The sequence below is a fragment of the Antechinus flavipes genome, chromosome 3, assembly GCF_016432865.1.
Source record: "Antechinus flavipes isolate AdamAnt ecotype Samford, QLD, Australia chromosome 3, AdamAnt_v2, whole genome shotgun sequence".
In the NCBI taxonomy this organism is placed as follows: domain Eukaryota; kingdom Metazoa; phylum Chordata; class Mammalia; order Dasyuromorphia; family Dasyuridae; genus Antechinus; species Antechinus flavipes.
In genome coordinates, this window is record NC_067400.1 from 629096134 (window position 1) to 629121413 (window position 25280).

Genomic DNA, 25280 nt, shown 5'->3' on the forward strand with positions numbered 1-25280 from the left:
GTAGAGACGGACTGGCGCAGGAAGAAAGTGGACAGTGACCATCCGATGAGGAGTCTGTGGCAGACCAGCAACGGGGGCCACAGATAGGCTGGCAACCACACGCGTGGAAAGCAGGGGGAGCAAAATGGCCAAGCGCTGGCAGCTGGAGAGGAGGGGAGAAGGGGACATCCGGGGCTGAGATTGGGAAGAGGGGCGACCTGGGATAGGGGAGTCCTCATCAGCAACGGCAGGAGGAGAGAGCGGAGACTCCCGGCCTGGGTAGGAGGCTTGTTTGGGGCGTGTTGACTTGGAAGCGCTTAGGAGCCAGCGGGCAGCTGGGAATGCACAGCTGAGGGAGGAGAAGTGGGTGTTTGAATCTGGCACTCGGCGGGCAGATGAAAACAGAGGAAGCCGATGAGGGCCCTGAGAGAGAGAATCTGGAGAGAAGGGGGCGGAGGAGAGAGCCTGGAGGCATGCCCGCAGTGAAGGGGGGGGGCAGAGCCCCAGCAAAGAGATGAGCACACATGGAGACCCAAGAGACACCAAGGAAGTGGTTTATCTGAGGGTGAAGGAAAGGGGAGAAGAGGGAGGAGGGAGGAGGGAGGAGGAAAGAGGGAGGAGGGAGGGGTCATTCGCATTAAATGTTGCATCAAAAGGTCACTTGATTTAATGTTTAAGCCACAGTAGGTGATCTTGGAGAGAGCAGCTGTAGCTGGTGAGGTCTACAGCCATTCCAAGGGATGGGAAACAAGCGGGAAAATAAGAGAACGGCCTGAGTGTAGACAGTTTGTGGGGAGGTTGACTATAAAAGAAAGGAGAGCTATAGGACAAGAGATGGCCTTAAAGGGGTCACGTGAAAGTGTCTTTCAAGAGTTGTGGAGACCTTGTTATACTGAAGGCTGCTGGGAAAGGGCTAACATGGAAATGAAGGGCGAAAGGGAACGCTGATTGAAGGGGTCTAACCCCGTCAAGCACAGGGATGGAAGCAAAAGTAGGAAGGGCTGTCGGATCATGGGCCATGCAGGCAGAACACTTGTGGGTGCTGGGGATATCAAGGGTGTGGGCTTCCCCTTCTCCAAGGCCAGCCCACCCCCATGGTCCAGGCTTACCTCTCCTCAGCTCAGAGCTCTCGGGGGCTCAGCCTCCCCCCCCAGTCCGTTCTGAGGAGCCTCCTCTTAAACCCCCTCTAAGGACCCAAGATTTTCTAAAGGATCAAGGAGCTAAGAGGCATCCTTTGCCCTGAGCCATCTCTCAGGCTCTCTCTAAGACAGCTTAGACTCCCTCTTTCTCTCCCTCCCCAGCCACTAACACGATCTGCAGGCTGTGACTTCCCAGAGATCAGGGAGACCCGGCCCAGTGTTCAGATGGAGAAACAGACCCTCGCAGGGTGGCTGCCTCCGTCCGGGCCTGGGTTCCCAAGCCTCGGCCTCTAGGATGCTGGTGGCAAGTGGGGTCTGGCCCTGGGCCCCGGAGCTTGGTGCTGTCCTTGGTTCTGAATGCAGGGAAATCGCCCCACAGCCAGCACAGCCCCCACCCCCGAGGCCCCAAGAAGACATTACTGCGACCTACCCAGAGCGCACCACGGCACACTGCGTGCAAACACCGGCTCGGAGGTAGGAGGACTGATTTAATAAATTAAGACATAACATAGACAGGCTGTATTTGGGGGGGGGGCACAGTAGGAGTTCAGGGGCCTTCCTCATCTCCAGGAGGGCAGGGCTCAGCCCCTCAGACATCTCCCCATATCCACATCACTGATTGGATGGCACCGAGAGACCCAGACAGCTGGATGCCCTGCCCCTCCCCACCGGGTCCTCGCGGGTCCGGCTCCCGACCCCCAGGGGAGGGCACCCGAACCCTGAACCCCGGGAAGCAGGGCTCTTATATCACGCTCATCTCCTGCTCATAGGTCTGGATGGCCCCCACATTCTCATAGACGGCCCCCACATTCTCATACAGGATTTCTTCCTTGGCTCTGGAAGTGTCCTCGGCGGCCTGGGACAGCTGCTGAAACCTCAGGAGAGTTTGGTACAGGAAGATGTACTGGCCCTGGGCGTGGGGAGAAGGGTCTCAGGACAGAGGGGGCGCTTACCAGAGCCCCCATCCAGCTCCCGCCAGCCTCGCCCTGTACCCCCGACCCCTGCCCGAGCCTGACCTCAGTCTGCACCATCAGCGGGCGGCTCCTCCTCATCTTTCTGACGAAGGACTGGACCCCGACGCGCCGGTGCTTCTGCAGCTGCCTCAGCAGGACGTCCACGGCGATGAGGGTCCCCGTGCGCCCCACGCCAGCGCTAGTGGGGACAGAAGACCGGTGACGGGACTTCTCCCAGGATTCCTGGGGGCATCGGGGTGGGGGCAGCTGGGGAGCCTGGGGAAGGCACCGAGGGGCCAGGTTCTGGGATGATTCATTGGGGGGGGGGTACCACAAGCGCCCAGATGGGGCGGGGCTGGGGGCCGGGGCTGGGAGCTTGCCTGCAGTGCACAATGGGAGGCCCTCCCTCCACGTTCTGCTCCAGCTGCTCCCGCAGGAGTGCCTGGAAAGCCAGCAGTGGGTCTGGGGACCGAGGAACGCCGTGGTCCGGCCAGGCTGTGAAGTGGAACTGGCGCACAGACAGGCTTTCCTTCAGGTCCATCTGGAAGAGGGGGCAGGAAGTCAGGGCTGCAAGGGCCCGTGAGTGGTCACCGAGGGACAGCCAGAGAGAGCAAGGGCTCGGGGACCAAGGCCCCTTGGGGAGGAGGGGGCCAGGGCGAGCTGAGAATCTACCTTCCTGGAGAGCAAACCCATTGCCCTTCCTACAGCACGGCACTGCCCTGGAGGTTGTGAGGAGGTTCTGGAAGGGAGAGTCTGGAGTCCTGGGGCAATGGGGGGGGGGGGCAAGCCCGGAGGAGGGAGCTGAGCAGGTTGCTGAGAACCATTGCTGAGAAGGGGGAGAAGTTTGAGGGGGTTGGTTTAGTCTAGAAAGGCTAGTCTGGGATCCCTTGGGAATACCCAAAGGCGGCTGGGGGTGGGGGGTGCAGTGGACAGAGCCCTGGGTCTGGAACTAGGAAGACCTGAGGTCACTCAGACCTCGGCCACTTCCTGGCTGTGTGACCCTGGGCAAGTCATTTAACCTCTATTTCATTTTCCTCAACTTTAAAATGGAGATAATAAATGCACTCACTTAACTGGGATAAGCAGCTAAGGAAGCACTTAGGACCTGGCACACAGCAGATACTTAACAAATGCTTAGGCCCTTCGGAGAGGGTCTGCAAGCTTCTGCAAGATCCCGCAAGGTCGCTGGAATAGTTTGTAAGGGAACCTTCCGTGGGAAACTGGATCCCAGGAAGCCATTGGTTGGTTTGGGGGGTACTGGGAACCCTGAAACTATCTGGAAGTCGCGGGCCCTGCCGAGGGCATCGGCTCGGAGGTCGGGGACCCCCAGCGCCCACATTCTCTGGTTGTGTCTCCGGGGGGCCGGAAGGACTCCTTTCATGGCTCAGAGGTACTTGGGGTGACAGCTTGGTCTGGCTGTGGCTGTGACTCCCTGAAAGGTGCTTGAGGTGACGCAGGGAAGCTGAGACTGCTGGGGGGGGGGAGGGGGACACATTAGATCAGCGGGTGAGTGCAGAAAAGCCAAGAGGCCCCAGGTCAGGATTCTGGGTCCCCAGAAGTCTCCTGGAGGTTGTGCTGGTCAGACCATTAAAGTGCGGGGGACCGTTGGGGGGAGGCAGGATTGGGGGCTCTGGGCCCATACGTGAAACAGCTGCAAGTCTCGAACGGTCCAGTGTTCGGCCACTTCTTCCCCCTTCAGGGTGACCCGAAGGCGCCCGTGGTTGCAAGTCTGGGCATCCAGGGGCCAGTAATGTTCACATTTGACCTGGGAGAGGAACATGACCCAGAAGGCAGCATTCCGTGAATCCCACAGGCAGACCCGGCTCCGCCAGCCCCTCATTTGCTCAGCGCCAGCCCACTGCCAACCCAAGGGGATCGTGCACCGAGGAGAGGAAACCGCCAAAGCGCAGCTAAGGAAGCCATGCGCAAGGGCCCTCCCCGACCCAAGGGCGGCGCCCGCAGTCACTAGGAGCAAGAGTGGGCTCGCTTCCTTCCCGTCCAGAGAGGGGGGAGCGAGACAGAGAAAAGGAGAGGGGGGAGGCAAGGAGGGGGGGAGAGGGAGGGGCAAGGAGGCGGAGGGAGGGGGGAGCAAGGAGGCGGAGGGAGGGGGAGGCAAGGAGGGGGGGAGAGGGAGGGGGCAAGGAGGCGGAGGGAGGGGGGGCAAGGAGGCGGGGGGGGGAGGCAAGGAGGCGGAGGGAGGGGGGAGCAAGGAGGCGGAGGGAGGGGGGGCAAGGAGGCGGAGGGAGGGGGGAGCAAGGAGGCGGAGGGAGGGGGGAGCAAGGAGGCGGAGGGAGAGGGGGCAAGGAGGCGGAGGGAGGGGGGGCAAGGAGGCGGGGGGGGGAGGAGACAAAGACAAAGGGACAGAGAGAGGGAGGGAGGGGGGAAGGAAAGGGAACAAAGAAAGGGAGGGGGCAAGGGGAGGGATGGACGGAGGCGGACCGGGAGGGAGGCAGGGGTGAGATGGAGGGAGACAAAGACAGAGGGAGGGAGAGGAAGGGAGGGGAGAGGGAGGAGGGGAGGGGAGGGGGAGGAGGGGAGGAGACAAAGACGGAAACAGAGATGGGGACGGGGCTGGAAAGGAAAGCGAGCAGAAGAAAGGCTGAGGGAAAGAGGGCGGGGCCGAGAAGTGCAGTCCGGGCCGGAGCTGGGGAGGGGGCGGGGCCTGCCGCGGCCTGGGGAGCTCACCCGCCCGGACTCCACGCAGTTGGTCAGCATGACAATGGTCCGGCTTTGCTGGTCCCACACCAGGCGCCAGAAGTCGCCCACCGTCTGGGGGAGGGGCCCCTGGGTGGCAATGTACTCCCGGGGACCTGAGAGACCCTGGAACGGGACGGAGTCAGGGGGGCTCCCAGCGCCTCCCCCCATCTCCGGGCTTTGACTTAAGCCTCCCCCCCCACCCCCCCCAACCCCCGTCGCTCACTGGAATGAAGCTGGCATTGATGTAGTCAGAGCTGGGATCCCCCGGGAGGGGCTGCAGGGGGACGCGGGACCAGTCATCTGAAGGAGGAAGGAGGCGGTGGGGCCGGGAAACGGGCAACGAGGGGGAGCCCGGCAGAGGAGAGGCCGGGGGAGGGGAGGGGGCCCTCAAGGAAGGAGGAAGCAGCCTCCTCGGGGGGGCTGTACCCTATCTCCCGGGGCCGGGGGCGAAGGGACGCCGCCGCCCTCGGAGGGTCAGGGACCGAGGGCTGGGTAAGGGCGCTCCATCCCTCCCAGGGAGCCTCGGGAGGAGCAGGGGATGCCGGGGGACGGGGTAGGGGTGTCTCTCTCCTGAGGTACGGGGGAGGGGGCAGTTCCATCGCCCCCAGGAGCCGGGGGAGGGGCAGCCCTGTCTCTCCTGAGATACGGGGGAGGGGCGGCCCCTTCTCTGGGATACGGGGGAGGTGAACGGCGGCTGGTTCTCCCTTGGGAGCAGGGGAGGGGGCGTGTCCACATCTCACAGGGCAGCACGTTGGAAAAGCGGTTCTTGCTCTTGTTCTCCAGGGCCACGGCCGCGGTTTGCTTCTGCCCCGTGCCCTCCAGAGCCAGTTGCTGATCGGGAGGAAGCCGGGACACGGCGGACGTCAGGCCCGTCCCGCGAATGGGCCGGTCTGCGGCTAGCCTGGGGGCCCCGCTCCCCCCCGCCCCCACGGGCAAGGGAAAGCAGCGGAGGACATGGCGGGGTCCTCCCGCCCCCCCCCTTCTGCTTGCCCTGCCTGTATCTCAGTCTCCCTTCCTGTTCCCGGCTTTCTCTGGCCTCTCCACGCGCCCATGGGAAAGCGCAAAGCCTAACCCCGCGGGCCGGGCTGAGCTGCCCCTCTGCTGCCCACCCGCCGGCGCCTCCAAGCCCCCGTCCCTGGGGTGGCGCCCCGGCTCCCAGCTTCTCCCCTAACTCCCCCTCCCCAGTCAATCAGCTCCCACCGATCCCACCTGCGGAAGAGCCCTTGGAAGCCCCGTCCCTGCCGCCCCTTCCTCCCCCCCCACCAAGTGTCAGCCCCCCTGGCCAGCCCCGGGCCTCCTGCACCCAGGGCAGAGCGAGTCCTCAAACATGTGTGTCTGTCTCTCTCTCTCTCTCTCTGTCTCTGTATCTCTCTGTCTCTGTCTCTGTCTCTCTCTGTCTCTGTATCTCTTCCTCTCTTTTTCTCTGTCTCTGTCTCTGTCTCTGTATCTCTCTGTCTCTCCCTGTCTCTCTCTCTCTCTCTGTCTCTGTATCTCTCTCTCTCTTTTCTCTGTCTCTGTCTCTCTCTCTCTGTCTCTCTCTCTCTCTCTGTCTCTCTCTGTCTCTCTCTGTCTCTCCCTGTCTCTCTGTTTCTCTCTCTCTGTCTCTGTATCTCTCTCCTCTCTTTTTCTCTGTCTGTCTCTCTCTCTCTGTCTCTGTCTCTGTCTCTGTCTCTGTCTCCCCTCACTCTCCATTCCCCCTCTTCCTCTTCCTCTCTCTCTTCCTTTTCCATCATTTGGTGGTTCCGTATTGCGGACTCCCCCTGGGGAGGCAGTTTTGGGGGGTGACAGTGGGAACAGGGTCCAAAGTCCCTCCCCAGTGATGGCACCTGGTACTCCTCGGCAAATCCGCAGTCGCTGTCTTTCTGGTTCTTCAGGACGTGGGCTTCCAAATCCTCTGCAGAGATGTCCCCCAGGGAGCTGGCAAGGAGTGAGGAGGGCTGCCTGGGACCCCCAGCCTTGCTTGCCCCTTCCTCCCAAGAGCCATTCACAGAGTGCAGGAGGGGCGTTCCCAGGGTCCCCCGGGAGTCAGTATCTGAGCCGGACCCCGCCCTCGCCGAGCCAGGGGCTCACCTGAAGCTCACACCCGGGCTCTGGGGCTTCTCCGGCTCTGCCTTCCTGTGGGAAGATGGGGAGGAAAGGGGGGGTGAGGGTCAGGGGGCCGACCTGCCCGGGCACCGGAGCCCAGCTGCCCCTGGGAGCCCCAGGTCCTGCCTCACCCGCGACGCCGCTTAAGAAAGAAGATGAGCAGCCCGACGAGAAGGACGAAGAGGAGGACTCCAATGATGGCTCCAGCTATGACCCCTGGGCGGGGAGTGGGGGGGGGAGACACAGAGGGACTGAGAAGGGGGAACCTGCCACAGCCGCCACATCAACCTCAGCCCCGCAGGCCTCCCTGCCCAGGAGCCCTGGCCCCGGCCTCCCTCTCCCTGGCCCCCGGCCTCCCTCTCCCTGGCCCCCAGGCTCCCTCTCCCTAGTCCCGGGCTCCCTCTCCCTGGCCCCCGGGCTCCCTCTCCCCCCTGGTCTCACCTCCACTCTCAGTGTAGCAGGTCACTGGAGCTGAGTCGGCTCTCAGCCCTGCCCAGAGGCTCCGGACGATGGCCGTGTAGGACCGGGCCGGCTGCAGGCCCCTAAGGGACATGGAGCTGGCACAGGACCCATGATGCACCGCTCTCTGGTCCCCCACCATAAGCTCCAAGCTCTCCTGGCCCCCCTCAGGACAGGCCAGGGCCAGGACGACCCCGTAGCCCGCGGCCGCACTAGTGCAAGAGGTGATGGTGACGGGGTCTGGAGCTGAGAGGACCACATCCGGGGCCGGGTCAGTGGCCGTCCGGAAGCTCTGGCCGTCCCCTCCCCTCCACGCCCCCCTCTCCTGCACGGCCCAGGGCCCTGGCTTGGAGATCCATCAGCAGTGAGGACCCCTGGGGGAGGCAGGCAGGAAGGGCTCCCCCAGATGGGGATGCCCTTGTCCCCCTGAGCTCGGCCCTCACCTGTGGAGCCATTGACAGCCCGCGCTGGACCCCGGGCCCCGTCCGCCGTCTCGGACCTCACCAAGAACTGATACCAGGAGCCAGGGCCGAGGCCCTCGGCAGTGAATCGGGGCTCCTGGGTGCGTCTGAGCTCCTCGGAGCCAGAGGAGACCCAGGCCACGCTGTAGCTGAGATTGGCGTCTCCCTTGGAGGCCGCCCAGTCGAAGGTGATGGAGGTGTTGGTCTGGTTCAGCACCTGCAGGTCGGTGACCTCGTTGGGGACTGGGGAGTGAGAGGACAAGTGAGGAAGGGGCCAGAGCAGGGCCGGGGGAGGGCAGCAATGGCATCCAGCCCAGCAAGGTGAGCCTCCGCCCTCCGCAGGGCCCAGGGAGGCGCGGGGAGGCGGAGTGGGGCAGAGGAGGCTAGGAAGGCTGCCGAGGCGGGCAACACTGGAGCCTTCTTCCCCCTCTCCCCCTTCTCTTTTCCCCAAAGGCCCCGGTTCTGGCTTCTTGAAAGCAAAGGGTTGGAAGAGACGGCCTCTGGTCCCTCCCTGCTCTGAGACTCTGCCATTCCGGGCTCAAAGCCGAGATCCAGATGCTCTCACTGTGTGCCAGGAGACCCTGGGCTCCCTGTGCCACTGATCATGGCATTGGCCCCAAGAGCCCACCCCCATCTCACCTGTGGCCACCGGGAGGCTCAGGCCGGAGCTGCTGACATCATTCCTCACGGCCCTCACTGTGAAAGTGTACTCAGTGGCAGCATCCAGGCCTTCCACCTCATGCTCCTTCTTCATTGTATTGGCTTCCCCAACAAGGCCATTCCCCCTGGCCCAGCTGATCCAGTAGATGTAGTCTGAGTACTGGGGGCCCTTAGGGACCTTCCACTCCAGGGCGACCGAGCTGTTACTCCGGGCTTTCATCCCCAGGTCTTCGACCTCATTGGGCACTTAATGAGAAGAGAGAAGAAAAGCAGTGGGGAACAGCTTCCCAGGCTCCCCAGCATAGCTCCAGTCCCTCCCCAGTCCGGGTCCCCCCCGACTCAGCCGCCAAAGCAATATTCTCAAAGCACAAGTGAACCAAGTTGTGGTCCCCCTCCCAGGGCTCCCTGTTACCTTTGGGATCAGAAATGCCCTTCACCACCGGCCTTGACTTACCTCATGGTCTAAAGTGGGTCAAGACCCCACGTGGGGTCAACAATTGGCAACAGTAAAAGGTATCAAATATTTCATCAAGATTCAGTTCTTTATATCAAAATAAACAAGCACGTCCAGTCATTAGTTTGCTAATTTGTTTTCATTTTTAAAAGGGTTAAAGTATATGCATCGTGAAGAATGGTTTTTAAAATGAATTTCTCTATAATTTATCACTAGGGTTTGCTTTGTATACCTATTTTATGTGCCTATATACTGGCTTGGCATAAAAATGTCTCATTTGAAAAGGAGTCGTGAGTGGGAAAGGTTTCAGAAGCTCTGCTCTAGAGCCGTGGTTCTCCCAGTGAACTCCCAGGGATCCTGGGGGTCTCTGAAACTCTTCAATTCAAAATTAGTTCTAAATTCTCATATGGTAAATATCTATAAAGATAACCCACATAAAGGAAAACTCTTTGGACAGAACCACAATCATTGTTATTAGACTAAATGTAATGAGGGCAGTGGTCAGTAGCCTCACACTTTTGAGGACAGACAGGTGAAAGGAAAGAGAGAATCGAATAAATATGGGGCACATGCAGTTGGCAACAGTAAATGGAAAAAGAACCTTGAGGCAAGTTTCTCTGATGAGGACTTGCTCCTCAAACTTAGAGGGAATTGAATCAAATTTATGAAAACTAAGAGCCCTAACCGATAAATGGAAAAAAGATACGACCTCTGCCCAAAGGACTATAGGAACTCAGTCATATTCTTCAACCTAACAAGGCCACTACTGGGTGTGAATACCAATAAAATTTTTAAAAAGGAAAAGCTCCTATGTGTAGAAAGAGATTTGTAGCCCTTCTCTTCTCAGAGCAGGAAATTGGAAATTACGGGGGTGCTCAACACTGGAAAATGGCTGAATGAGCTGGGATTGTCATAGAATGTTATTGTTCTGTGGGAAATGAGGAGCAGGATGCTCTCAGAAAAACCTGAAAGTCCTCCATGAGCTCACGCAAAGTGAAATGTTCTGTGTGCAAAGCGATGCTCCAGGAAGCCCGGCTGTGAGTGACTTTGCTATCCTCACACTTGCACATTGTGGGTGCCTGCTAAGTGAATGGCCCATGGCAGATTGATTGGAACGATAGCTAATTAGTGAAGTCAAAGGAAACTCAGGGAGGTCTGAACTCCTGAAGGAGGCAAGGCTGGGGCCCTCTTCCCCTTCTCCCCCTTCTCTTTTCCCCAAAGACCCCCGGTTCTGGCTTCTTGAAAGCAAAGGGTTGGAAGAGACGGCCTCTGGTCCCTCCCTGCTCTGAGACTCTGCCATTCCGGGCTCAAAGCCGAGATCCAGATGCTCTCACTGTGTGCCAGGAGACCCTGGGCTCCCTGTGCCACCGGCCACGACATCGGCCCCAAGAGCCCGCCCCCATCTCACCTGTGGCCACCAGGAGCCTCAGGCCAGAGCTGTTGACATCATTCCTCACGGCCCTCACTGTGAAATTGTACTGAGTGGCAGGATCCAGGCCTTCCACCTCATGCTCCGTCTTTGTTGTATTGGCTTCCCCAACAAGGCCATTCTCACTGGTCCAGCTGATCCAGTAGGTGTAGTTTGCACCTGAGGGGCCCTTAGGGACCTGCCAGTGAAGGGTGACTGAGCTGTTTCTCGGGTCATTCGTCCCCAGGTCTTCGACCTCATTGGGCACTTAATGAGAAGAGAGAAGAAAAGCAGTGGGGAACAGCTTCCCAGGCTCCCCAGCATAGCTCCAGTCTCTCCCCAGTCCGGGTCCCCCCCACTCAGCTGCCAAAGCAATGTTCTTCTCAAAGCACAAGTGAACCAAGTCGTGGTCCCCCTCCCAGGGCTCCCTGTTACCTTTGGGATCAAAAATGCCCTTCACCACCACCCTTGACTTATCTTATGGTCTAAAGTGGGTCATGACCCGACATGGGGTCAACAATATGGCAATGTAAAAGGTATCAAATATTTCATCAAGATTCAATTCTTTATATCAAAATAAACAAGCGTCCATCGCATTAATACACAAATTTACTTTCACCTTAATTGTAATGGGCTGAAGCTCGAGTTGATGCCCTGAGGTCCCAAGCACGTGAGGCTAAATAGCAATTAGATGATACTCTATTACTATATGCTTTGAGAAAGAGTGGCCCCGCCCACTCTGTGCAAGTTTGCATGTGTTGTATAGGAAATGACATAGAGACGGTTTTGGTGGGTGGAGAGAGAGAGGCAGAGAGACTGCTGGTTGGGTTCATGTCACAACTGCTCTCACTTCCTATTGCCATCCCCCTTCACCTCTACTGAGAATAAAGATCGAGGATTTTCCCTTAACCTGAATTCCTGACTCCGGCTGATTTTAAAATACGTGGTCATCACATTTGGCGCCCAACATGGGAACCAAGGACCCTACTTTCACTGAAGAAGTCTATGGTGATCAGGAACTTAAGTGAGTATTTTAATAGACAAACAGGGAATTTACTTCGTTAAGGGCTAAACTAATAACCTTTTCTGGCTGAAATGGGACAGATGTTAGGAAAAGATTGTCCTCCATCCCCACCCCCACCCCCACCCTGAAGTGGCGCTATAGAAAGCATGCTTAAGTTGATTGAAGGACAAGGGTTAATCATAACTTGGGAAACGATCGCTAGACTTCTGGGTACATTAAAACGCACCTCCCCTTGGTTCTTAAAGGAAGAGCAAATCTCTCCAGATAATTGGACACTAATAGGGAACCAGCTCTGAATATCACAACATAAAAGGTCCTTGTTCAATTTCCATCGAGGCTTTCTATGTATACAATATAATACAGTTGGCCTTAAAGAATCCTACAAGTTATAGGAAAAAAAAAGAAAAGTTCTAGGAACAGCCAGATGAGGAAGCCTGAGGAAAAGGAGAAAGACAATGAACAGATTAATGACCATATCTTCCAGGGCATGGAGATTAAAGTGAGGCTCAAGGCTGTGGTGACTTTCCACCCCAGGAGGCAGCTTCAGCTCTACCTAAGGAGCAGGTAATTGAGTCTCCTCCGTCAACTCCACCCTCCAGGATGGAGGGAGGAGGGGTAGTGGGGGGGGGGGCAGTGACAGCACCAGCACCTCTCCCCCAGCATCCAGCACCTCCCCCCCAGCATCCAGCCGCTCCTATGACTAGATTGCAAAAGGGACTACTCAAAGCCATGGAAGACGGGAAAGATGTAACTGAGCTAAGACCACATATTTTTCCTGTGATTCAACAGTTTAACTCTTCAGGTTAAGAAAGTAGAAAATATGCTCCTTTTGATATAGAAACCCTCAAAGACCTGAAAAAGGCTTGCACTCTTTATGGGGCTACATCAGCTTATGTTAAGATGTTATTACAGAATTTGGCTTTTGAAATCTTGACCCCTAATGACTGGAAATCTATAGCAAGGATATGCCTAGATCCTGGACAAACTTGTGGCTTTCTGAATATAGTGATCTCTGTAGGATACAAGCCCAACAAAATAGTCAAAGTGGAGTTCATGCTGCAATCACCTGTGACCTACTAACAGATGTAGGTTCCTATGCAGACTTCGCAGTATAGATTAATTATTCCATAGCATCATATGAGCAAATTGCTGCGATCAAAGCGTGGGCTTCTCTCCACAATAAAAACGACAAGGGTGAAGCCTTCACAAAAATAACACAGGGGCCAAATGAATCCTTTGCTGACTTTGTGGGATGTTTGCAGACAACTGTCGTAGGAACTAATGGTGAAAATGCAGTAACAGACATTGTGATAAGGCAACTTGCTAAGGAAAATGCTAATGAGGTTTGCAGAAGAATTATACTAGGACTGCACAAGGATGCTCCTTTAGAGGAGCTCATAAGACACTGTGCCACAGTGGGCACAAATGCCCTTTATAGCTATGATGCAGACTTCCCAAGATCCCAACATGGGAAGATAGAGTCCCTCCTGGCAAGGGACTTCCAGAGAGACTCGTCAATGCTTTCAGTGTGGTAAAGTAAGACATCTGAAAGCTCAATGTTGGTATAGAGACAGAGTGAGAAAAAAGGGTGGGAGAACAAGACCCAATACCCCATGTCCAAAATGCAACAGAGGCTTCCATTGGGCCTCAGAATGCAGACAGATTCAGGGAAACGGGATGAGGGGCCCAGTCCCAGGGCCCAAGACAAAAAACACTTGGGGCATGATGGCAGCCAATGGTGCACCCAGAGAGTGCCTAGAAGTCCAGTACCCAGACATGACCAATCAACCAGGAAGTCATATGATAGGAGAAGGGGATTACACAATCAACCAGCCAGGAAGCAACCTGATGGGAGAAAGGAATTACAATTGGGGAGAATAGAGCTGTATGCAGCTGGGACAACTGCGATAACCCCTAGAGAGGTGGAGAGGTGTTCCTCTCCAGCCTATGGATCCCTTGCCTCTAGGCACAGTAGGCTTGACCATTTCACCTCCTGAGAACATTTACAAAACAGTGTCCATCCATACACTGATGTGGGAAACTGGGGAATGTGTAGATAATATCCCAGTCACTAATACAGGTAGACAATGTGTGACTTATCAACCAGGAGAAGTAGTAGCAATAGGTTTACTAATACAGACTCCTAATAAGGAATCTGGTGATAGTCGCCCAGATTCTGACTTCAAGCAACAAAATCCAGGAATATATTGGACAGCAGCTGTGACAGCTGACTGACCTATGCTCACTGTCTATATAAATGGCCTACCATTAAAAAGATTGGTAGACACTGGTGCAGATCGTTCAGTCATTAGAGGTGCCAACTGGCCCAGTCACTGGCCAAAGATTAAAGCAGATACCTACATGTCTGGCATAGGAGGATCAATAGCAGCTGAAGTTAGTGCTGCCCCTTTGAGATGGCCTTTTGAAGGCAAAACAGGAGTTTTTACTCCTTTTATGGTGGAAAAAATCCCCATCAATCTGTGGGGAAGAGATGTTTTACAACAATTGGGGTTAAAAATGAGTACCTCAGTTTTTTAGGCAGAGCTGCTGTTGAAGACCTGCCAACACTTCCAGCTGTTCCTATCCAATGGAAAACTGATACACCAGTGTGGATAGAACAGTGGCCCTTAGGTAGCGATAAAATTCAGGCCTTATTAGATATAGTACAGGAGCAGCTTGAACAAGGGCATTTACAACCTTCTCTAAGTCCTTGGAATTCCCTAGTATTTGTTGTAAGAAAGAAATCTGGAAAATGGAGGATGTTGACTGATTTAAGAAATTTAAGAAAGTAAATGAATAGATGGAAACTATGGGAACTCTTCAGCCTGGATTTCCATCTCCTACTCAATTGCCTAGAGAAACATTAAGGATTATTTCTATTCTATCCCTCTGGATAAGGAGGATACGAAAAGATTTGCCTTTTCAGTGCCCAGCGTTAACTTAGCTGAGCCTTATAAAAGATATGAATGGACAGTTTTGCCACAGGGAATGAAAAACAGCCCTATTATGTGTCAAATGTATGTTGTTGCTACTCTTACTCCAGTAAGAAAAGCATTTCTAAAAGTGATGTTATTACATTATATATTGGCATGTGCACCTGAGGAGCAAATGTTAGAAGCATGTCTACAAAAGACCATAGAAACACTAAGATACTACAAATTGCACATAGCTCCAGAAAAAAATTCAGACATGCTCCTTTTCAATATTTAGGATATGAAGTATACCCTAAGGTGCTCACAGGACAAAAACTTTCCCTAAGAACAGAGAAGCTAAACACCTTAAATGACTTTCAGAAATTGATAGGAGATATCCAATGGATGCGACCAGTGTTAGGCTTGACTATCTATCAATTGCAACCGTTATATGATATTTTAAGGGGAGACAGTGCTTTAAATTCACCACATCAGCTTACAAAAGAAGCTCAAGAGGCTTTGAAAGAAGTTGAACTGGCTTTATCCAATGTGGTTGAAAGAGTCACTCAAAAACCCTTGGAAATATCAGGTTTTGCTACACAAGAGGCACCCACAGCAGTCCTTCACCAAAGAGACAGTGTGATAGAGTGGGTGAACCTCCCAGCACAATCAGAACAAAGCCTTACTCCTTACCCAGTACTTGTGGCTAGAATTTTATTAAAGGCCATTAAGCGAGCAGTACAATTATCTGGGATAAGACCTGACAAGATACACACCTTTTATACTAATACACAAATTAATGTATGCTGTGAGACCATCCCAGAGTGGCAAATTTTATTAGCCATGGCTCCAAATTTTACACACGGGTCTCCATTAAAGATAACCAGACTTTTACATAATTGGCGATGGATTCTTGAAGAAAAGGTTTCTAAAGTTCCTCTAAAAGGGCCAACTCTCTTTACAGATGCAAACATAATATTTGTGCTGTATACTCTTGTGACTTAACTATAAAGAGAGTACTCAGAACTCCTTTTCAGTCCACTCAGCAGAATGAATTGTATGCAATCATTCTAGCTCTTACTTCTTATCCAGGAGATATAAATATAATATCTGATTCAGCCTGTTCAGTAGGTGTGGTACAAAGAATTGCCACACCCCAAATAAAATTTGTAGCCTCTAATATATATCAGCTCTTTAAGGAACTTCAAGAGCAAGTGAGAAAGCATCCAGGTAAGATTTATATTTTGCATGTCCACTCTCATAGTGGACTTCCAGGTCTTATTTTTGCTGGTAATTTAAAGGTAGATAGCCTTCTAACCATGTTGGTCAATCCTCCTTTATTCCAAGAAGCCCATGAATCTCATTCTAAATATCATCAGGCTGCTCGAGCTTTACATTTACAATTTGGAATAACAAGAGAGGAAGCTAGGAGCATAGTAAAAAGCTATACAGCTTGCCTTCCTTTCCATGCTCCTACACTGCCTCCAGGGAAGAATCTTTGTGGTTTGAGACCCAGTGAAATCTGGCAGATGGATGTGACCCATTATAAATCTTTTGGTCGTCTGTCTTTTATCCACGTTGTGGTAGACACTTTTTCAGGATTCACTTTTGCAATACTAGCAGAAAAAGAGACAGCCTGAGTGGTCACTGAATTCCTCATTCAAGCATTTGCAATTATGGGCGTGTCACAAGCCATAAAAACAGACAATGGACCTGCATACACCTCCAAACATTTTGCACACTTATGTGCACAGTATCAGATTTTACAAACCACTGCCATACCCTTTAATCCTCAAGGTCAGGCAATAGTAGAGAAGAGAAACAGAGACATTAAGATGCTCCTCCAAAAACAAAAGAAAGGGGGAGCCACAGGTAACCCTAGAGAACTTCTAAATCTAGCGCTTTATACTATTAACTTCTTGATTTTTGACAAAGATGCACTGGCTCCGGCAGAGAGGTTTTATAACCCACCGGAAGGGCAGTATCCAGTGCAAGCAGCTCCACTATCTTTAGATAATCGCCAGGTGATGTGGAGAGACCCAGAAAGTGGTGAATGGAAGGGACCAGATAGGTTAGCTGCTTGGGGGAGAGGGTTTGCTTGTATCTCTACAGATAGAGAAGGAATCAGATGGGTGCCAATGAGCCATATTCACCTTGTCCATCACAGAGAGACAGAGCAGACCCTTAAAAGAAAGGAGAAGAACCAAGAAACATTGGATGCTTCCACTTCTGACTGTGCCCACCACTGAAAGAGCCTGGAGTTATGGCGTTTGACTCATGGACATCAAAAATTGTTGGACTTGAAAACCCTCAGGAATCATTGGATTTTCTTAGAAATGATAAGACTGTTGCAGAACTTCAAAATCTGCTGGAATTGTTGGAGTCCCTAATACATAAAAAGACATTTGCAGGACTTCAAAAACTTGCGGGGATCATTGGATTCCCTGACATGTGAAGCAATGGGCAATAGATTGGTTTTGGACTATCTCTTGGCTGCTGAAGAAGGTGTATGTGTGACTATTGTTTACATATCCTCCTTCTTTTCCAACACCATGTTGATTTATATTGTTTGTTATGTCGCTACTTGCATGTACAATTCATGTTTGTTACACCACATCGAGCCTGCACTGACTATGGGGAGAGTCATCACTAATAGCCTCTGCGTTATTACTATGTGCTCCCATCTTGATGGGTTTGTGCATACCTGTTTCTAATAAGACCCTTCAGCCCAGAAACCCACTAGCAATCCCCACTTCGCTTTGGTGCTTTTCATCTCCCTTCCTGAGATGTCAGGAAGGGCATGATCATCTCTTTCTTAATGCTTTCACCTCCCTTCCTGAGAAATCAGGGGGGTCTTGATCACCTCCTTTTCGGTGCTTTCACCTCCTTTCCTGAGAAGTCAGGGAGGGTGTGATCACCTCTTCTTGGGGGCTCTGACCTCCCTGAGGAGTCAGGGATGGCATGACCACCTGTGTTCTAAAACAAAAGAAAGCGGGAGATGTAATGGCATGGCATCGGCCCCAAGAGCCCGCCCCCATCTCACCTGTGGCCACCAGGAGGCTCAGGCCCAAGCTGCTGACATTATTCCTCACGGCCCTCACTGTGAAATTGTACTCAGTGGCAGCATCCAGGCCTTCCACCTCATGCTCCGTCTTCGTTGTATTGGCTTCCCCAACAAGGACATTCTCACTGGTCCAGCTGATCCAGTAGGTGTAGTCTGCACCTGAGGGGCCGTTAGGGACCTTCCACTCCAGGGTGACCGAGCTGTTACTCCGGGCTTTCATCCTCAGGTTTTCGACCTCATTGGGCGCTTAATGAGAAGAGAGAAGAAAGGCAGTGGGGAACAGCTTCCCAGCTCCCCAGCACAGCTCCAGTCCCTCCCCAGTCCGGGTTCCCCCACTCAGCCTCCAAAGCAATATTCTCAAAGCACAAGTGAACCAAGTCATGGTCCAGCTCCACAACCACCCCACGTCCATTGCGTTAATAGACAAATTTACTTTCACCTTAAATAATGATGAAAATATATGTATACTAAAGACTTGTTTTCAAAATAATTTTCGTTATGACTTTTCAGCAAATGCTTGGTTTCTGTTTTATGTTCCTATATACTGGGTTCACATTAAAATTTTCCCAGTAAAAAAGGGTCATGAGTGGAAAGAGTTTGAGAAGCTCTGCTCTAGAGCAGTGATTTTCCAAGTATTCTCCCAAGGATCCTGGGGGTCTCTGAAACACTTTAATTCATTATTGCTTCTGATGTCTAATATGGTAAGCATCTATAAATATGACCCACATAAAGGAAAACTCTTTGGACAGAACCACAAAAATTGTTATTAGACTAAATGTAATGAGGGCAGTGGTCAGTAGCCTCACACTTTTGAGGACAGGTCGCGTGAAAGGAAAGTGAGAATCAAGTAAATGCGGGGCACATGCAGTTGGCAACAGTAAATGGAAAAAGAACCTTGAGGCAAGTTTCTCTGATGAGGACTTGCTCCTCAAACTTAGAGGGAATTGAATCAAATTTATGAAAACTAAGAGCCCTAACTGATAAATGGAAAAAAGATATGCTCTATGCCCAAAGGACTATATGAACTCAGTCATATTCTTTGACCTAACAAGACCACTACTGGGTGTGAATTCCAAAAGATTTTTTAAAAAGGAAAAAGTCCCATACATACAAAGAGATTTGTGGCCCTTCCCTTCTCAGAGTAAAAAATGGGAAATTATGGGGATGTTCAACAATTGGGGAATGGCTGAATAAATTGTGGTTTGGGATTGTCATAGAATGTTATTGTTCTGTGGGAAATGAGGAGCAGGATGCTCTCAGAAAAACCTGAAAGTCCTCCATGAGCTCACGCACAGTGCAATGTTCTGTGTGCAAAGCGATGCTCCAGGAAGCCCAGCTGTGAGTGACTTTGCTATCCTCACACTTGCACATTGTGGGTGCCTGCTAAGTGAATGGCCCATGGCAGATTAATTGGAACAATAGCTAATTAGTGAAGTCAAAGGAAACTCAGGGAGGTCTGAACCCCTGAAGGAGGCAAGGCTAGGGCCTTCTTCCCCTTCTTCCCCTTCTCTTTTCCTCAAAGACCCCCGGTTCTGGCTTCTTGAAAGCAAAGGGTTGGAAGAGATGGCCTCTGGTCCCTCCCTGCTCTGAGACTCTGCCATTCCAGGCTCAAAGCCGAGATCCAGATGCTCTCACTGTGTGCCAGGAGACCCTGGGCTCCCTGGGCTCCCTGTGCCACCGGCCACGGCGTCAGCCCTAAGAGCCCGCCCCCATCTCACCTGTGGCCACCAGGAGGCTCAGGCCTGAGCTGCTGACATCATTCCTCACAGCCCTCACTGTGAAATTGTACTGAGTGTCAGCAGCCAGGCCTTCCACCTCATGCTCCGTCTTCGTTGTATTGGCTTCCCCAACAAGGACATTCTCACTGGTCCAGCTGATCCAGTAGGTGTAGTCTGCACCTGAGGGGCCGTTAGGGACCTTCCACTCCAGGGTGACCGCTGTTACTCCGGGCTTTCATCCTCAGGTTTTCGACTTCATTGGGCGCTTAATGAGAAGAGAGAAGAAAAGCAGTGGGGAACAGCTTCCCAGGCTCCCCAGCACAGCTCCAGTCCCTCCCCAGTCCAGGTTCCCCCCACTCAGCTGCCAAAGCAAAGTGAATGTCAAAGTACAAGTGAACCAAGTCATGGTCCAGCTCCACAACCACCCCACGTCCATTGCATTAATAGACAAATTTACTTTCACCTTAAATAATGATGAAAGTATATGTACACTAAAGACTTGTTTTCAAAATAATTTTCGTTATGACTTACCAGCAAATGCTTGGTTTCTGTTTTATGTTCCTATATACTGGGTTCACATTAAAATTTTCCCAGTAAAAAAGGGTCATGAGTGGAAAGAGTTTGAGAAGCTCTGCTCTAGAGCAGTGATTTTCCAAGTATTCTCCCAAGGATCCTGGGGGTCTCTGAAACACTTTAATTCATTATTGCTTCTGATGTCTAATATGGTAAGCATCTATAAATATAACCCACATAAAGGAAAACTCTTTGGACAGAACCACAAAAATTGTTATTAGACTAAATGTAATGAGGGCAGTGGTCAGTAGCCTCACACTTTTGAGGACAGGTCGCGTGAAAGGAAAGAGAGAATCGAATAAATGAGGGGCACATGCAGTTGGCAACAGTAAATGGAAAAAGAACCTTGAGGCAAGTTTCTCTGATGAGGACTTGCTCCTCAAACTTAGAGGGAATTGAATCAAATTTATGAAAACTAAGAGCCCAACCGATAAATGGAAAAAAGATACGCTCTATGCCCAAAGGACTATAGGAACTCAGTCATATTCTTCAACCTAACAAGGCCACTACTGAGCGTGAATTCCAAAAGAGATTTTTAAAAAGGAAAAAGTCCTATACATACAAAGAGATTTGTAGCCCTTCCCTTCTCAGAGTAAAAAATGGGAAATTATGGGGATGTTCAACAATTGGGGAATGGCTGAATAAATTGTGGTTTGGGATTGCATAGAATGTTTTTGTTCTGTGGGAAATGAGGAGCAGGATGCTCTCAGAAAAACCTGAAAGTCCTCCATGAGCTCACGCAAAGTGCAATGTTCTGTGTGCAAAGCGATGTTCCAGGATGCCCGGCTGTGAGTGACTTTGCTATCCTCACACTTGCACATTGTGGGTGCCTGCTAAGTGAATGGCCCATGGCAGATTGATTGCAACGATAGCTAATGAGTGAAGTCAAAGGAAACTCAGAGAGGTCTGAACCCCTGAAGGAGGCAGGGTTGGAGCCTTCTTCCCCTTCTCCCCCTTCTCTTTTCCCCAAAGACCCCCGGTTCTGGCTTCTTGAAAGCGACGGGTTAGAAGAGACGGCCTCTGGTCCCTCCCTGCTCTGAGACTCTGCCATTCCGGGCTCAAAGCCGAGATCCAGATGCTCTCACTGTGTGCCAGGAGACCCTGGGCTCCCTGTGCCACCGGTCACAGCGTCAGCCCTAAGAGCCTGCCCCCATCTCACCTGTGTCCACCAGGAGGCTCAGGCCGGAGCTGCTGACATTATTCCTCACGGCCCTCACTGTGACATTGTACTGAGTGTCAGCATCCAGGCCTTCCACCTCATGCTCCGTCTTCGTTGTATTGGCTTCCCCAACAAGGACATTCTCACTGGTCCAGCTGATCCAGTAGGTGTAGTCTGAGTACTGGGGGCCCTTAGGGACCTCCCAGTGCAGGGTGACTGAGCTGTTTCTCGGGTCATTCCCCTCCAGGTTTTCGACCTCATTGGGCACTTAATGAGAAGAGAGAAGAAAAGCAGTGAGGAACAGCTTCCCAGGCTCCCCAGCACAGCTCCAGTCCCTCCCCAGTCCGGGTTCCCCCACTCAGCTGCCAAAGCAATATTCTCTCTCTTTTTTTTAATTTAAATTTTATTTTATTTAATAATAACTTTGTATTGACAGAATCCATGCCAGGGTAATTTTTTACAACATTATCCCTTGCATTCGCTTATGTTTCGTTTTTTCCCCTCCCTCCCTCCACCACCCCCCCAGATGGCAAGCAGTCCTATATATGTTAAATATGTTGCAGTATATCCTAGATACAATACATATTTGCAGAACCGAACAGTTCTCTTGTTGCACAGGGAGAATTGGATTCAGAAGGTAAAAATAACTCGGGAAGAAAATCAAAAATGCAAATAGTTCACATTCGTTTCCCAGTGTTCCTTCTCCAAAGCAATATTCTCAAAGCACAAGTGAACCAAATCATGGTCCCCCTCCCAGGGCTCCCTGTTATCTTTGGGATCAGAAATGCCCTTCACCACCAGCCTTGACTTACCTCATGGTCTAAAGTGGGTCATGACCCCACATAGGGTCAACAATTTGGCAACAGTCCAAGTTATCAAATATTTCATCAAGATTCAGTTCTTTATCTCAAAATAAACAAGCACGTCCAGTCATTAGTTTGCTAATTTGTTTTCATTTTTAAAAAGGGTAAAAGTATATGCATCATGAAGAATGATTTTTAAAATAAATTGATTTATGATTAGCCCTAGTAAGGGTTTGCTTTGTATACCCATTTTATGTGCCTATATATCTGGCTTGGCATAAAAATGTCTCACTTGAAAAGGAGTCGTGAGTGGAAAAGGTTTCAGAAGCTCTGCTCTAGAGCCGTGGTTCTCCCAGTGAACTCCCAGGGATCCTGGGGGTCTCTGAAACTCTTCAATTCAAAATTAGTTCTAATTTCTCATATGGTAAATATCTATAAAGATAACCCACATAAACGAAAACTCTTTGGACAGAACCACAATAATTGTTACAAGACTAAAGGTGGCGGGGGCAGTGGTCAGTAGCCTCACACTTTTGAGGATTAACCGGGTAAAAAGAACCTTGAAGCAAGTTTCTCTGATGAGGACTTGCTCCTCAAACTTAGAGGGAATTGAATCAAATTTATGAAAACTAAGAGCTCTAATTGATATATGAACAAAAGATGTGATCTCTCCCCAAAGGACTATAGGAACTCAGTCATATTCTTTGATCTAACAAGGCCACTACTGGGCGTGAATTCCAAAAGAGATTTTTTTAAAAAGGAAAAAGGACTTATATGAAAAAAAAAAGATTTGTAGCCCTTCTCTTCTCAGAGCAGGAAATTGGAAATTACAGGGGTGCTCAACACTGGAAAATGGCTGAATAAGCTGGGATTGTCATAGAATGTTATTGTTCTGTGGGAAATGAGGAGCAGGATGCTCTCAGAAAAACCTGAAAGTCCTCCATGAGCTCAAGCAAAATGAAATGTTCTGTGTGCAAAGCGATGCTCCAGGAAGCCCGGCTGTGAGTGACTTTGCTATCCTCACACTTGCACATTGTGGGTGCCTCCTAAGTGAATGGCCCATGGCAGATGGATTGGAACGATAGCTAATTAGTGAAGTCAAAGGAAACTCAGGGAAGTCTGAACCCCTGAAGGAGGCAAGGCTGGAGCCTTCTTCCCCTTCTCCCCCTTCTCTTTTCCCCAAAGACCCCCGGTTCTGGCTTCTTGAAAGCGAAGGGTTAGAAGAGACGGCCTCTGGTCCCTCCCCGCTCTGAGACTCTGCCATTCTGGGCTCAAAGCCGAGATCCAGATGCTCTCACTGTGTGCCAGGAGACCTTGGGTTCCCTGTGCCACCGGTCATGGCGTCAGCCCCAAGAGCCCGCCCCCATCTCACCTGTGGCCACCGGGAGGCTCAGGCCGGAGCTGCTGACATCATTCCTCACGGCCCTCACTGTGAAAGTGTACTCAGTGGCAGCATCCAGGCCTTCCACCTCATGCTCCGTCTTCGTTGTATTGGCTTCCCCAACAAGGCCATTCTCACTGGTCCAGTTGATCCAGTAGGTGTAGTTTGCACCTGAGGGGCCCTTAGGGACCTTCCAGTGCAGGGTGACTGAGCTGTTTCTCGGGTCATTCCTCCCCAGGTCTTCGACCTCATTGGGCACTTAATGAGAAGAGAGAACTAAAAATGAGTAGGGGGATGCTTCCCATATCTCCCCACCAAGTACCCAAGAGCAGAGGTGAGATATTGAATCCCTGGATTGACCTGGTGGGGAATTTCCCTGTGGAGAAAAGGCTACTCTCCAGCAAAGGAGCCTTTGAGTTTGAGGTGGAGATGTCCAGGCGTCAGGGGTACCTAGTAGGGCCTAGATTCATGCCTTCAGCCATCCTTTTGTTTCAAACTTCTCCCTACTTCCCAACAGTCACAAGGACTTGAGACTTTCCTTAAGGCTTAAGAATATCTTGTGAATTTTATTTTCCTTCTATTTTCCCTTTTGATTTGATTTTCTTGTGCAGCGAGATAATTGTATAAATATATTTTACTATGGATTTCTTGCTATCTAAAGGAGGGGGGAGAAGGGAAGGAAACGTGAAAAAGAAGGTTTTAAGACAGTTAATGTTGAAAACTTATCAATGCGTATCTTTTGAAAATTAAGCTTTAATAAAATAATAATAATAAGCAAGGAATATCTAGTGAAGCCTAAAGAGAAGCAGTGAATGGCAGACCTAGCAAGCTCTCAGTCAATCACTCAGCGTTTGTTAAGTGCCTGCTCTGTGCCAGGCACTATATTAAGCTCTGGTCCGTGCCAGGTCCCATAGGACGGCAAGAAAAGAGGCAAAATACACTCCCTGCCTACAAGGAGTTTACAATTTAATGGAGGAGACAACATACAAACAAATATAAACAAAGCAACCTATGTATAGGATAAACAGGAAATCATCAACAGGGAGAAAAAACTGACCTTAAGAAGCTTGGGGAAAGCTCCCAGTTAGTTGTAGCCAGGACCAGAGGGCCCGGGCCTAGCAAATGTCCCGGATGGGCCCAGAGCCCCCAGAGCCTCTGCTCCTTTTCCTTGCTCCTTCCCTCCCCAGTGCTTACAACCCCAAGGTAGGGCAAAGTCTCACCCGTGGATGCGTTAAGGCTCTTTCCAGAGCTGCTTCCCTCCACGTTGACCGTGAACTCATAGAGGGTTGCAGGGTCCAGGTTCTCCACAGTGTACTGAGTAGCTGAAGTGTCATTGGTCCCAAGGAGCTGGCCATCCTTAGCCCAGGTGACAGTATAGTTTAGAGAGTTGGCATTAGGTGGCTCCCAGTTCAGGGTGACTGAGACATTGGTCCGGTTTTCTACCCGCAAGGCTGGGATCTCAACCTGGGCTGAGATTCAGGCAGGAAAAGGGTCAGCACTTAAGGGACACCCCCCGTACGTCCCCCAAAGCCCTTAGACATCCCAGCCGTGCCTGGCCCTCCTCGGGGGGAACGGGAAGTCGTCTCCCACTCACCGTTTGCCAAGGACCCTGCCCAGCACACCAGTACCTGTTGGGAAGAATACTTCAAGGGTGAGATCAGAGCTCTGCTAAAGGGCAGGGCTGGAATTCCCTCTTCTCTCAGCTCCTCCTTCAGACAAAGTGCACCCAGTCTCAGCCCGCCCATTTTCTTGGAGGGAGGGAGGGAGGGAGGCGTTTGGGGGAAACCCAAGCCTGTGCATCAGTGCAGTTAACACTATTCAGCCATGACCACTGGCTCTAGGCCAAGAGAAAGAGGGCTCCTGGCCCCCAGAGCAAAGCCAAGGGCAGGGCTGGGGACTTCTAGGAGGAGAACCAAGCAGGCAACTTGCCTGGCCAAGACAAGCTTGTGGGTGGATGGTGTCCAGGAAGTAACATAAAAATTGCTTACAGCGGGCATCAGAGGGGACGCCCGGCCCTAGGGGTCCCGGCCTTCGGAACTCTCCTCAGTCGCCCACCCCTCAGGCCCAGAGACGCCAGGCCTCAGTGACCTGACCATCCCTTCCTCTAGCTCCCGCTCCCTTGACAGCTTAGGTGGCCCCGACCCCCATAAGCCTTTGCCAGCCAGAGGCTCGGCTGGAAGCTTCCGGCTCCTTCCTCCTCAGCGGGGACACTCACCACCAGCACCTTCGGCAGATGCCCCGGCCCAGGGGAGAGTCCGCTCATGACTTGGGATGCAGGAGGGAGGCAGAAGGAGAGAGGAGGGAGAAATGAGAGAGAGCCAGAGAGGGAAGAGCCAAGCTCAGGTGCGGGA

General features: G+C 51.8%; 1 protein-coding gene and 1 long non-coding RNA gene across 24 annotated transcripts; one reads left to right on the plus strand and one right to left on the minus strand.

Annotated features, from left to right (window-relative positions):
- Positions 1-1586: 1586 nt before the first annotated feature.
- Positions 1587-25280, minus strand: PTPRH (protein tyrosine phosphatase receptor type H). 23 transcript variants are annotated; one of them, XM_051990041.1, is made up of 21 exons: positions 25145-25280; positions 24524-24557; positions 24150-24398; positions 22921-23187; positions 20843-21012; positions 19014-19110; positions 17372-17541; positions 10296-10392; positions 8413-8679; positions 7756-8016; positions 7295-7558; positions 6985-7069; positions 6839-6883; positions 6595-6685; positions 5509-5599; positions 4992-5068; positions 4757-4891; positions 3714-3836; positions 2452-2612; positions 2135-2270; positions 1587-2028 (listed from the first exon to the last, which is right to left on the minus strand). In XM_051990041.1, exons 1-21 carry the CDS (start codon positions 25190-25192, stop codon positions 1861-1863), a joined length of 3036 nt encoding a protein of 1011 aa, XP_051846001.1. In that variant the 5' UTR covers positions 25193-25280; the 3' UTR covers positions 1587-1860. The 23 variants fall into 23 exon arrangements, with proteins under 23 accessions (XP_051846001.1, XP_051846003.1, XP_051846006.1 ...); XM_051990043.1 differs by lacking the exon at positions 19014-19110 and having other exon boundaries at positions 10296-10494; positions 17474-17541; positions 20746-20944; positions 23120-23187; XM_051990046.1 differs by lacking the exons at positions 19014-19110; positions 20843-21012 and adding an exon at positions 20746-20842 and having other exon boundaries at positions 10296-10494; positions 17474-17541; positions 23018-23187.
- Positions 8478-18898, plus strand: LOC127556704 (uncharacterized). Its single transcript, XR_007952498.1, has 3 exons — positions 8478-8575; positions 8660-10040; positions 18750-18898. It is a non-coding gene; the product is annotated as an uncharacterized LOC127556704 (long non-coding RNA).

Coding starts and splice junctions, on each gene's coding strand:
- PTPRH (XM_051990042.1), bottom strand. CDS start 25,192: ATGAGCGGACTCTCCCCTGGGCCGGGGCATCTGCCGAAGGTGCTGGTG. Junction 19,111..20,842: donor CAACGAAGACGGAGCATGAG/GTGGAAGGCCTG, acceptor ACGGAGCATGAG/GTGGAAGGCCTGGCTGCTGA. Junction 7,559..7,755: donor GGCTGTCAATGGCTCCACAG/GTGAGGGCCGAG, acceptor TGGTCCTCTCAG/CTCCAGACCCCGTCACCATC.